The sequence below is a fragment of the Motacilla alba genome, chromosome Z, assembly GCF_015832195.1.
Source record: "Motacilla alba alba isolate MOTALB_02 chromosome Z, Motacilla_alba_V1.0_pri, whole genome shotgun sequence".
In the NCBI taxonomy this organism is placed as follows: Eukaryota; Metazoa; Chordata; class Aves; order Passeriformes; family Motacillidae; genus Motacilla; species Motacilla alba.
In genome coordinates, this window is record NC_052046.1 from 9,910,130 (window position 1) to 9,922,963 (window position 12,834).

General features: G+C 44.0%; 1 protein-coding gene across 1 annotated transcript in view; it reads right to left on the bottom strand.

Annotated features, from left to right (window-relative positions):
- The window catches only part of CCBE1 (collagen and calcium binding EGF domains 1), a 97,664-nt gene extending 92,204 nt beyond the window's left edge, over positions 1-5,460 (bottom strand). The window contains exons 1-2 of the mRNA XM_038123979.1: positions 5,223-5,460; positions 5,025-5,105 (exon numbers count right to left, since the gene is read on the bottom strand). Coding sequence (XP_037979907.1) covers positions 5,025-5,105; positions 5,223-5,323 — 182 coding nt within the window. The 5' untranslated portion in view covers positions 5,324-5,460. The remainder of the gene's footprint in view (positions 1-5,024; positions 5,106-5,222) is intronic.
- Positions 5,461-12,834: the final 7,374 nt, after the last annotated feature.

A 12,834-nucleotide genomic window follows, 5' to 3' on the forward strand; every position in this document is an offset into this window, starting at 1 on the left:
CTTACTCCAGCTGAAAGCTCCAAAACTATATACAGCAATTTTTTCTCATGTTGGAAAGCTCTGCTACATGCTCACTGAGTATCTGGGAACCAGGAATTGCATATGGTCCCCAAGGGCATATTAGTGAAAGTGCTGCTCTTTGTGAAACAGCTACAATCCAACTTCTTTGCAATTACTTTTATCTTTTAAGAATGTGCAAAATTATACAGTCTATAAAAAATAGTAGGCTTCACCAGCAGTATCAGCATTGAAGAGGGCAAAAAGAAATGCTTATGAGGGTATAAATATATATGCATTCTCTTTCACAATACATTTGAATTGTCTTTTTGTTAGGAAGTGTAGAACAATTTTTACAGCACAATTTGAAACCTGAAGTGTTGGAAGGACTTATGCAAAATACTTGTAGCTGCTAATTATCAGATGAAGATGTTGACAATCTACACTGAAATGTGTTAGTCCTATTTAAAAGGTCTTGCTTGCAAAATACTAAAAAAAGTTACAGATTAAGTTTTTAGCCAATATTTAAGTTGCACAACATGGAGCTTGTTTGGAGATATACATAAAGAGTTGGCTCATCTTTACAAAGACTTCACCATCATTAGCTAGAATTGTTGTGCCCAGCACCCTAATTCTAAACTGTTTACTCCTTGCTGGTCCTGCAAAAGGAAGGACCAGGAGAAGTCTCTATCACTATACACAAAAAATTAGGGTATAACCTGTCCTTGCATGCTTCATTTTCAGCAAAAAATGTGGGAGACTACTTACGGCGACACCAGAGAAAGATGGATTTTCTCTTACCACGTCAATAGTCTATTTGTTTTAAAAATTATCAGTTTTGTCAACTAATTTAGACTAACAGTTTCATCTGAATAAAAGAAAACAAAAAACCAAATCTTCCCTTCACCCATGAAGGCAATGGCTTAAGTGTTCTTCCCAGCTGTGCAGACCCAGGTTCATATTTTCAACTGCCTGATTTACAGCTGTTAGTTTCCTTAATTTAATGTTTTATAAAAATTTTCTGAGGAGCAGCAAGACTATTTCTTTCATGTCAACTTACAACAATATTTAAGTGTCTAGTAGGCAAAGAGATGGGCACAGTCAGGCAATAAAAATATTCTTGTTTTCCCACATTTCATGCTTGAGTCTTCCTACAACTTCTAACAGCTTCCCACTAGGAAATGTTTCTAAGTACATATATTGAATAATTCTCAATAATTCACTACACTCTCTGAATTCTAACTGAGTAAAATATTTAGCTCTCCTAATATACAACAGTTACTGTGGCAATCAAGCTTGTTGGTTTTTAAAAAGGGAGAAACTCCAATTAATAAATTGTACCAGCTTAGATGTTGATCCTTCTGAACTTGGAAGTGGCATAACAACTACCACTCCCTTATGGGAATGCAGCTCCACAATCAGGATGAAGCAAGGGAATACCTGTCCCAGATGCTGCTTTTCTTCTGGACCAGAGCAAAAACATACAGGAGCACTGTTTAAAATGGAAATGAAGGAAGGACTGTAATGAAAAGGAGTGCTACAAGGATGCACAAACTGAATTGTCACAGGCACTGGTGAAAAATGCAACATTTGTGTAATTTTTCAGGCCAACAAAGAGTTTAGAAGTCTGTATGAGAGTGAAACAGGTTAACATCACATCTAAACAACCGGAGAAGACAGTAACAAGAGACTGAGGCTTCATATTCTCATGCTGCCCAAATTTCCTAAAATTTGATGCTTTTTGGCATACAGTAGGAATTCAAAGTCTTACTGGATCATACCACTATCAATAAACCTGCAGAAATTCTTCTCCATACCTACCTGGTGGGAACATCAGTACTTTGTGCAGTTACTTACAAAAGTTTAAATGAGATTTCCGCAGAAAATATTTTGTATAAGCTCCCTCTGCTTTTTGCATCTGTTCCTCTGTACTCTTATGAAAACAAACACAGAGAACATATTAAAAAAATTACAAATCAAACTAAACCAAGGCCCAGACTGCACACATTCAAAAGAAAAAAAAAAAAAAAAGTCTGATTGTGTATGTGGTTGCTATGACCACAGGGAAAAATGCCAGTATATTCTCAGTGCTTGGCCCCACTCCTGGCTTGGTCCTCCACTTGGATCATCTTTAATCATGAGTAAATCTGGTTAAAAAAAAAAAATCTAGAAATAATTTTTGTGATGAAAAGATGCTATTTTTTATTGAAGTGCTCTAAATGCATGCTTATTTTCACAACAAATTCCAGCAAGAAGAATAAAAGGATGATATTACTTTCTATCAAGCATTTTGGTCAGGAATTTTGATGTCTAGCTTCATATGTATTCCTTATTTTATTTAACTAATTTCACAACGAAGCATCAGTAGTGGTGCATGTTGCCTTATGCCTGATGTGTTATGATAAATTTTGTGTCAGTTTGTATAATTTCCACACAAATGGTACTTTGACCTAGAAAAAAAGTTAGGTGTGTCTGCTAATAGTAAATAGAAGCCAACATTACTATCCCTATGTCTACCTCTAACAATGTATATAAACTACATAACTATTGTCATTATGAAATACTGTGATAAAGATGTGTAGGAAGACAAAAAATGAAGTGTTGTAAGAATAAACTATAGAACAGCACAATCAAGTTTATCTGAAACCTGGAGTGAAAGCTCCTAAAAGCCACAGCTGAGTTTCTACCAAGCTGAAGTTCTTTAAGAGTTGGTTGTCATTCCAGAGATGAAAACTGAATCCTTAAGCTCCTGAATGTCCTATGAAACAAAATGCGCCTTGAGGCACCACAGGATTAGTCAACACTTGCAAGTTTCCTGTCGTCTTGTTAACAGCCTCAACCTCAAAATATTAATGAATCTTACATTAAAATGTGTTCTGCCAAGGGTAATCCCACATGCCTGCTGAGAGCACACCTTGCTACCAGGAGCAATGGGGGTGCTGTTCTGCCCCTGCTGTTCACCACCTCGGGTGGGTGATGCTGCAGGTCCTTGCCAGAGCGTGCCACAGCTCCGAGGGGCAGGACTGCCAGCACATTGCAGCTCACGTCTGTGCTCGGTGCAGAGCTGCTCTGCTGAGCAGAGCTACTCCCTCTCAGAGTTGCTGCCCTGCTCTTGTGCATCTCTCCTGAAAGAGACGTTGCAGGGTGAGAAATGGAGCCCTCACGCAAGCCTAAAGGTTAAACCTTAAAAATACATGATTACACAGAAATGGAATTTTTTTCTTTTTTAAAGCAAGGGAGATTTGGAAGTCATAGATACAGAAAATGTTTGAACTAAAACAACCAAGAGTCAATGTCGCAGTTTCCAAATTCTCATCCACACAGAACTGTGCTGATTTGGGACACTGAATATCAGTTGGGATTGTGCAGAGGGAGACCTGGGGAGGGAGGCTCATCACAACTAGAGCCCAAAGGTCAGAAATAGCTCAGGAAGAATGAAAGACGGCACAAGTGGGACTTGGCGGCTGGACAGAGTCCTGCTTTCTTTGCACAGTGGTCCATAGCAGCCAGTGGAGCCTGTGTTGTCCTCCTCTGTCACACACAAAGCAGAATCACTTTCCTCAGACAGATTTTGGGACACACACAAAGGAGCAGGATTGTCATGTGTGTGCTGCCTTATGCAGCTCCCACTCTGGCTTCTTCATTCAGTAACTCCCCACTCAGAACAGTCTTGTCCACCCCAGTGATCTGCCTCCAAACCAGAGAAATGATGCAGGTTCAACCAAGAACCTGCAAAACCTTCCCTGCAAAACCTTCACACTGTCCCTCTCCAAAATGTGTTGCCTCTGGGTGCTACAGAGCTGCTTGTAAGAGGGCTCTGCCTCACCTTCTCAGGGAGAGGAGAGGAGAGAGACAAGAAAAGAGATGCAGGGAAAGGTGGTTTCCATTCCCTACAAAGCGCTTCCCAGGGACTGGGAGGAAGCTAATGCTCCTAAGAACTGGGCAGTGGCAGGACACTCTCCCGGGTGGCTGTGGCAGCCAGAGGGAATGAACAAGCCTGAGAGCATGGGAGAGAGACAACGCTGCTGCAACATTTGTCTACAGCTCTTTGGAACTAATGCCAAACAGAAGAGATGGACACTCTCTGAAGAGTGGACACTCCATGTAACACTTTCTACATGTGTTACCATATTTTTGGTATACAGAAGTGGCTCCTTGCCACATGCGAGCATACACACACAAGCAGAGCACAGTTGCCTCCACAAAGCAGCCTCTCGTAAGAAGCAGCTTTCACACATGAAACATCTCGTCTGTGGGGACAAGGCTAACCTGAGGGCATCACTGAAGGGATACGTGTGTGCTCATACATGTACAGCTCTTCAAAAAAGCACATCCACTGTCAATCACTGACAGCTCTGGACAGCTGTCATCATTAAAACAGATGATGTTTCTCAAACACACAGCTGAAAAATGAAAACTCGTGATTAGATTCATCTTACTTAATTTCAGAGGCCTCTGCTGAATTTCTACACCAGAGCTGGTTGCTGAAGAAGTTACCAATTCTGAGAGCGATTCATCTACCTAACTTCAGATATATTTTGCGTAGCACAAATCCAGATGATCTCGCTGATTATCCTGCAATTGATGCAGCTACAGCTCCAATGTGGTCCCGGACACCCAGGTCAGAGAAAGCCTCTCTCGCCGTATCAAAAACTGTCGATGGCTTCGGTACAGCAGTAAGAACCACACGCGCCCTCTCTCTCCAGCGATGTCTCGGAGGTGATGTTTGCAGCGAGTTACCCAAACCCTTCCCTGGGACAACTGCAGGACTTGCCAGGGGAGATGCGGAACGCGGGAGGGATGTGACCAAATTACCTTCTCCGCGGTCCACGGGGTCGTGGGAATGCCGCGGTGGGCTAGCACAGAGCACGGGGGAGACAAACCACTGGCACAGCTGCCGTCCCTGCGCCTGACACCCACACGCGTGTGTCCCCCTCGCCTTCCCCGCGGGCAGCGAGTCCCCAGCCGCGGACACTCGTGAGCCCCGCGCCCCCTCTGCCCCGCGTCCTCCGCGGTGCGGTGCTCACCTGAAGCAGGTGGTGAGCTCTCCCGTGGGTTTCAGGCAGGGGTACCGGGTGGTGGCGATTTTGTTCTCGGAGCAGACCTCCCTGCAAGGCGGGGAGTCGGAGTATTAAAAAAAGACCCCAAGGGGTAGGAAAAAAGAAAAAGAAGGTGGTAGATGTGGAGGACACACACAGAAGCAGCCTCGCTATCGCAACACCCACCTGTCGCCGTCCTGCGGCTCCTCCCGGTAGGTCCAGGCGTGTCCCAGCGCCAGGAGCAGCAGCAGCCGGAGCGGGGCCAGGCTGCCGGCCGGCCGCCCCATCGGGCCGTCGCTCCCCTCCGCGCCGCGCCGGCTCTGCCCGCCCCGGCCGGCGGCGGGGCTGCGCCGACCCGCGCTCCTCCCGCCCCGCCGCGGGGCCGCCCCCCGCCGCCGACAGATGTGCCCGCGGGGAGGGGCCGCGCGCGCCCAGATGTGCCGGCAGATGCTGCCCCGCGGCGGGGCGGCGGCCAGATGTGGCAGGGTCGCGGCAGATGTGCGGTGGGAGTGAGGGGACATCAACACACAGCCCCCCAAAGCCACCCTCCACTCCCGACCCCCCTGCTGCGGGCAGAGCAGGGAAAGAGGGGGAGAAGGGTGCCCGCCCCAGGGCGAGGGGGACTGAAAGTGGTGGAAAAGTCCGGAGCGGCGGGGGTGATCAGCGGCTCTCGGGGCACTACCACTGATGCTTTCCAGATTCGGCTTTATCTCAAATCTCTTCCCCAAAGGAGCAGAGCAGTTCAAAGCAACGACTCTGCTGCGACGGCTGTTTATCCTTGTGTACAGCTGCCGCTTGCCCGCCATTCATAAAGAGGGAGATTAATGACAGCAGACTCCGATAAAGCAGCGCATCAGGGCCGGCCCGCTTTACGTATCCTGTTTTCACGGTTGAGCTGCCTGGGACCCGGGGAGCGAACCTGCAGAACGACCGTGCCTTTGCAAAGTGTTGGGCAGATGCATTGGCTTTGATCACCGCCTAACTTCCTATGAGTACCAAAAGCTCCAGGGACATGACGGGGTGCGAATCAGCCTTTCCAGCACTTTCACCTGCAGTGTAAAAGACCTCATTTTGCAGTCAGAAAAATCAGGGAAATGTGAGCAATGGATTGTACTCATATATCATTACAGCCAGAAAAGTCTGGGTTATGCGAAGATCTGTAATTCCTCTGTTAAACCAGCACAGGAGCAATAAAAGGGTGTAAGATTGAGAAACACACTTCTATTTTCCCCCCTGTCGCAGGCACCATTTAAACAAGTAATTTCACCATTCCGTGCCTCAGTTTCCCATGCCTCTAAGAGGAAGTTCCTGATAACAAATTAAAGACACAAATAATGCAGATCCCCGTATATGAATCAGCTATGATTAAGCTGTTAATCCCTTTGGTATGTTGTCCAGTACCCGGAAAAAAAAATAACTAGAGATGAACTGGGAAATGATTGGATTTTTCAAAAGTTTTTCCTGACTTGCACATCATCCACTGTCATCATGGTCTACTGACTGTGCTGTGAACTGCCAGCTTCAAGGTATTTCTCTCCTCTAGTCAGCACTGCACACTGCCTGTACTCCTGTGCTCAGTTAAGCAAAGGAGTGCTGCACAGCAGACTTGGTTCCCCACTTGTTTTGGCTTTTGCTCTCAAGAGGATGTTTCAGATGTTTATTCTGTCATAATTACTTCTTTTTCCTTTATACAAATAATGAGTAAGCAAAGACAGGACTTACTGTCTTGAAGCCAGAGACAGCTGTAGGTCTTTCTCACAGGGCTAAGCCCTCACCTCTCCCAGGCAGCCTCTCCTGATTTGGAGATAACAGGAACAAAAGCAGGGCCTGGGTGCCTGGACCCCAGAGCTCAGGAGACACCTGTCTCCACATCGTGTTCCTTACCCTCCCGCTCCAAGCAGAAAGTATCCAGTGACAAGGCCTGAAATGAAGAGAGGTTTGCACTGCTGTAACCCCTGCGATGTCTGTCTATAGATAACAAAGGATTTAATTTAACACATTCCAGAAGTGGTCATCGACCACTCAAAATGCTTCTTTTTTTAAAGAGATTGAATCCCAGAGCACAGACCCAAAATCCTTTGGATGATTTCCAGCCCAGACCCAAGTGTCATGAATGAAGAAGGACTTTGGTTTTAAAAGGCCTGAATATAGGCCTGACATAAGTATGCTTCCAAAACGGTGGGTTTTTTTCCCAGAACTTTTGCCACTCAGTGAAGATCTGATTCACTACCTAAACTACTTGTCTCCCTGCCTGTTCTTTAATCCTTGCCACCCACATAGCACTATATCAACACACTGCTATCTTTTTAATTAAAAAATATTATTATTAACTTACATATGTATTTATTTAACCCATGCTAACAGCCTTGCTAATTTGAAGATGGCAACCTGCAGACAAAGCTAATCCTGTGCTCCACTCTTTGCCAAAGCAGGGCCCAAAGTTTTATATTCAAAAGAACTTCAGCGTGGTCAATAGTTGACAGAAAAGAGAGGTTAAACAGCACTGTGCTTTGCAGTTGGTAACTATATTGCAGCTGAATACAGTAAAGTTGGAGGTTTGGTCATTTTGCTTCATCAGCTCCATCTCAGCTTTAATGACCACGCAGTCAGGGTCATCCTGAGAACAAGGCTTTCGCCCTGAAAAGTGTTGAAGGGTGACGGTGGTTAAGGAAACATGGAAAAGTTCCTGTTGCCTCAGGGAAGGAATGGCTGGGGCTGTTTTCATATATAGTAAATAAGCAGAATGGGATTTCTCGTGCGAGGGGTGCTTTTTCTTGTGCAGGGTCATGTTAGTTTTGACTTGCCCAACTCAAGCACGTATGAAGTTGATTAAGCTGCACACTAAACTTTGGAAGACTCTCAAAGGAAAGAATGAGGAATTCAATGCAGTAAAGTGCTTATCAGTCTTATTTACACTGTTTACATAGGAAGAAGATGTATTGTTTCCTGCAGTTCATTCATAATGATATTGTTGAATTAATAATACAAATTCAAGTTCCTTTCTGGATATTGCTGGTAACTGGAATAGCCTAGAAGCAAACTTTGATTAGTGCCTTGAAGAGGCTTTTTCTGTAGTGGAAAGGCACAACCTCTGAACATGATGACAAGGGTGTTCAGAGTACCCCTGACTCCTCAGAAATACAGAGGTTGTTTGCATGCATGAAGATCTGGAGCCGTTATTAATTATCTACTACTCATTGATCTCCACCAGGGCAGTTGTATTAGGCTCAGTGAAAATGCATGCAAGAGATTTGAAACTTTGATAGTGATCCTAAACAGAAGGTTATTTTTACCCCCTTTGTACTCCCGCCTTTAAAAGAGCTATGACCATGAAGCTTGGGCAGGAAGGGTGGGGGTAGGGGAGCACAGGGATTTTTGGGTTAGTTGGCTGGTTTTTTTAGAGGTTTCACTGCAGTCTTCAGAAGTATATACTGTGATTATTCTTGATCCATTTACAAACAACATTTTCATTGGTGTATTTTCCATCTTCTTCAAACACAAAGCAAGTAACTAGTTATTGTAAATAGTCTTAATCCCACTACAGCATTGTTGTTTGCATCAACTGCCAGGTCTCCAGCTGTCAGCATTGACATGTTTGGGGACATCAGAGTAAGGCTGAAGGTGTAAACAGACAGAAAACAGAGATTTGCAAGAGCATCTTAAGCGGATACTTTGAAAGACCTCATGTTGGTCATTCATGGATTAGGCTCCCTTCCAGGTTAATGCCCAAACTGAACCTGGAAGTCCAGATCCAGACTTCCCCTTTCAAGGAATATTGCACAGTCCAAGCTCAACTGCTACACACTCACCCAGGCTTGGGCAGAGTAAAGATTTCCATTGGAACTCCAGGAGGCACCTAGAACACTGTTCCATCTCAGAAAAAAATACAGAATCAGATAACAGAGAGAAAAAAAATCCTGAATATATATATATATATATATATATATATATATATAGGTAGAGGTAGAGGTGAAACTTCTTCCTAACCTCTACATGATTAACAGTTACCCAGTCTGTAAAAGGCTGCATGAAGCAAGGAATAAACAGGCAGAGCAATGGCTAGGAATGAATGCAAAAGCTCTCAGAAATGATCCCCCAGAAGCCGATCTGGGGCAGGAAGGAAGAGAGAGAAAGTGAACAAAAAGTGAGGAAGAAGAGGAAATCTAGGGAAGAAAAAAGGTTGAAGAAATGTCAGGGAACCATAAGGTCTGCCCAGGGTAAACAGGTGGTACATCCTGAAAGATGATGGTAGAGCACCCAGCAAAGCATCTGTCAGAGCAGGGAACATGTAGAAAGAGGTGAGAAAACAGTGGCATAGCCAAGTTATGTTTGGGAGGTAAAGAGCAGAGGACAAGGTGAAGAAGGGCTAAAAACTGGAGAAAGGCTGTTATTCTTCTTCCCTCTTTGTTCCAGCCATTCTTTTGCCACTTGAAAAGGCGTGGAACTGAGGAAGTTAAAATGTTTTATTTATTTTGCTTAGTAAGTTCAAGGGGCTGTCTTACTCTGTGCTACAGCCCAACATGTAAAATACCCAACAAAACTTGCATTAAATAAAAATATTGAGGCAGAGAAAGATACTTCTCATCACAAACACTAGAATGGCACTTAATCCATCTCGGAGACAAAAAGTCGGAGGTATTTTTGATAAAACATATCAACAAAGGAACAAGGCAGTTGAAATGTGATGCAACTGTTTTGAAAATAGCCATGGAAAAAGGCATGTCAGAAAGCAGAAAACATCAGGCACTGCCTCCAGAGAGCATCACAGCTACAGAAAGGAATTGCTTCTACTTCACAGATAATTACAGGGCTCATCTTAGATTAGCAGCAAAAATAAACACCTTTTGAAAGTATCAGCTAAAACAATAACACTGCTGACCAAGAAGAAAACACGTAAATGAGAGCACTAATCCACCAAAAACAAATCCTGGTGGATACATGGGACATGGCATCACACTAACCAGACCTGACTTATTTTTTCGGGGGTTAGGTTTGAATTCCATTTTGTTATAAGAGATTAGAGCTGAAGAATGTGAAATCTTCCATGGCATCCCAGCTATCAAACACTGTCGACCTCTGCAGATCATATGTGCTCCTTTTCAGTCTGGGCTCCTTTGATAGGCCTGGGACACTGCTCTAAGTGTATGGACAGCAAGACAAATAGACCCCTTCTACCCAGTCTTTGTAAGAGTCAAAATGAAGGCACTGTGCTTCTGAAGTTTACGAGGTTATCCACCTAAATTGCTCCTTTGATGAGCATCCTATGCCAGTGTCATGTTCTAGAAGCCCTGGGTGTTAAGGAAGAAGGTCACTGACCCAGAAATCACTTTTTAACAACAGGCATTTCCCACATGTATGTAGAAGAAAGTGAGCAGGTGGGAAACTAGATCCGATGATACAAACTGAACTAAAATTTGAGTGCTTGTTCTTTTATTTGCAGAGGCACATTGTGGTGGTAGCGCCGAGAAAGATAGTCCTGGGAAGTATTCCTTCTTTTCTACAAGCCAAAGGCGTCCTTTGACTAAAAGAAGCTGTGGGAGCCCTGTTCTGGCACGCAAGCTGTTGGCAAAGGAAGTGCAATACTCAAGACTGCTGTGTGTGCATGCCACAGAAACAGCCTGTAAATGGCCAAACTCTGACACCATCAACCCATTTAGGATTATGATGGATCCCCAGCAAGGTGTTGGGGTTTATTTTGCAAACTTTGTGCCAAATAGACTAGACACAGAGTCTTAAGCCAGAGGAGACCTTAGTGAAAAATCCATGGTAACTGAAAATTTACAAATAAAGGGTGGGGTATTTTTTTTTTGGTTTTAATTATATATCATTAACTGACAAGCCTTTATTTTGTAGGATAGAATACTGCTCACAGAAGAAAATAGTTTTTTGCAATGATTTTCAAATGTTAGGAAAAATGTTCCAGTGACTAAGGCATCAAGCCACACCTGTGGCTTATGTAAAGTCTCAAGTATTTATTTGTTCTGATGGCAGTATAAAGTTAATAAAATAGACACCTTTAAAAGTGAAAAAAATACTGGATATTTATAGAAGTTGTATTTCACACTATAGAATATTAGGATATGTACCAATAGTTTTCTGCTTGCCCCAGTGCAGATTTCTTCAAGGACTGTTGCACACTGTCCATCCTAGTTGCTAAACCTAAATTTTTCTGTTATGAGCCCATCCACAGCAAATTGCAGACTGCTCAGGTATCTGGTCCGTGTAGATGGAGCCTCCCACAGATTTGCCATCCCACCTGCAGAGCAGGAAACATTATCTCATGGGCTGTGCAGCTGTTTTGCAGCTATGGCCTGACACAGCTCCAGGCAGCTCAGGTAGCTGTAGCTACACCTGTGAGAACGCTGCCCCTCCATAGCTCACTGCAGCATTCCTTCAGAGTGCTCCCATGCTTGGAGCTACACAGGGGAGCTGAGGAAGGCCTGTGACACAGGGGGAAGCAAAGCAGCCCTCATGCTGCTCTGCTCATGGCAATCCTTGGAGCCTGTGCCAAAGCAAATGCAGCCTGGAGACTCTGTGCACGTGTCCCTGCTGTGGCATCTCCCCCTAGATGTGTTTTCTTTGGCTCAGGTTCCTGTGGAGCCCTGGGCACTCTCCAGTGGCAGACGCATTAACAGAGACGCAACTGAATAAAACTCCCAAAGTTTTTGAGTGCTCTTGGGGAGCAAAAATTCCTTGTTCATATGGCTACATGTTGTTCAACGGAATCATAGTTCTTGTAGCTATGGACAAAGCCAAGTGCAGGGAGGCTTGAGAGATGATTGGTGTGCCTCAGATTGAAATCTGCCTCTCCTAGGGCACTGACTGCACCTGCCCTCCTTGGAAAAGTTGTGTCACACTCTCAGACAAGCACAACTCCTCAACTCTTAAATCTAGCAAGGAAGGAATGTTTTCATTTGCGTGTAATTTATAATTTTAAGTGGGCAAATTAACTTTACACAAATATAACCCCCCACACTTACAGACTTGGGCAGGTTATTTAAAGTGAAAATCAACCTGACATGAAGTGGAAGCAACAGTTTTGCACTAATATTGCAGTTTTCCCTGACATGGAAATGGTCGTATGTTTCATGCTTTTCATCTCCTACATGATGGTTTTGTTGCCTTATTAGTTCTGATACATTTTTTTCCATCTGATTTCCTGCTAAATAAGGCAGCTTCAGCTGAGGAGTTTCATTCTGCCCTACAGAGCAACACATGTAACTCATCACAGAGATGGGCTCGATTCAGACCAGTCACCCGTCTCATTGAAGTTAATCTGGCAAAGCATAACCAAAAAAAAAAAAAAAAAAGAAGAATACGACCTTCACTCCACAGCTTGTGACAGCTCACTCACTGCTTATTTATTCTGCACTCCTTGCAAAAACACTCCACACATTCAATCACATCTCAAAGAAAGGGGTCAAAAGGCAAGTGTTTTTAAACTGTCTCGGTTAAAGAGTCCCTTCCCATTAAAGCTGTGCTGGTTGTGTCAGAGATAAAAGACTGTTTTCTATGAGGACTGACCACTCTGACAAATCAACAATAAATTGCTCAGAAATAGTCTCTGGCACATTCATTGCAGGGAAATGAATCTCCAGGCACTCTCCGTGATTAACAGTGAATGCTTCTTAATTTTGTGGATGGCTGTGTGAAATGTACATGAAATTATCTAAATCTTTCAGTGTTTATTTCATGATTAATGGTACTGCTTCTGGCCTGATCCCTGCAGTGGATGGCCAAAGACTAAGAAGTTTAGTAGTATGGGACACTTGCAGGGAAGAAAATCAATGATGAAAAA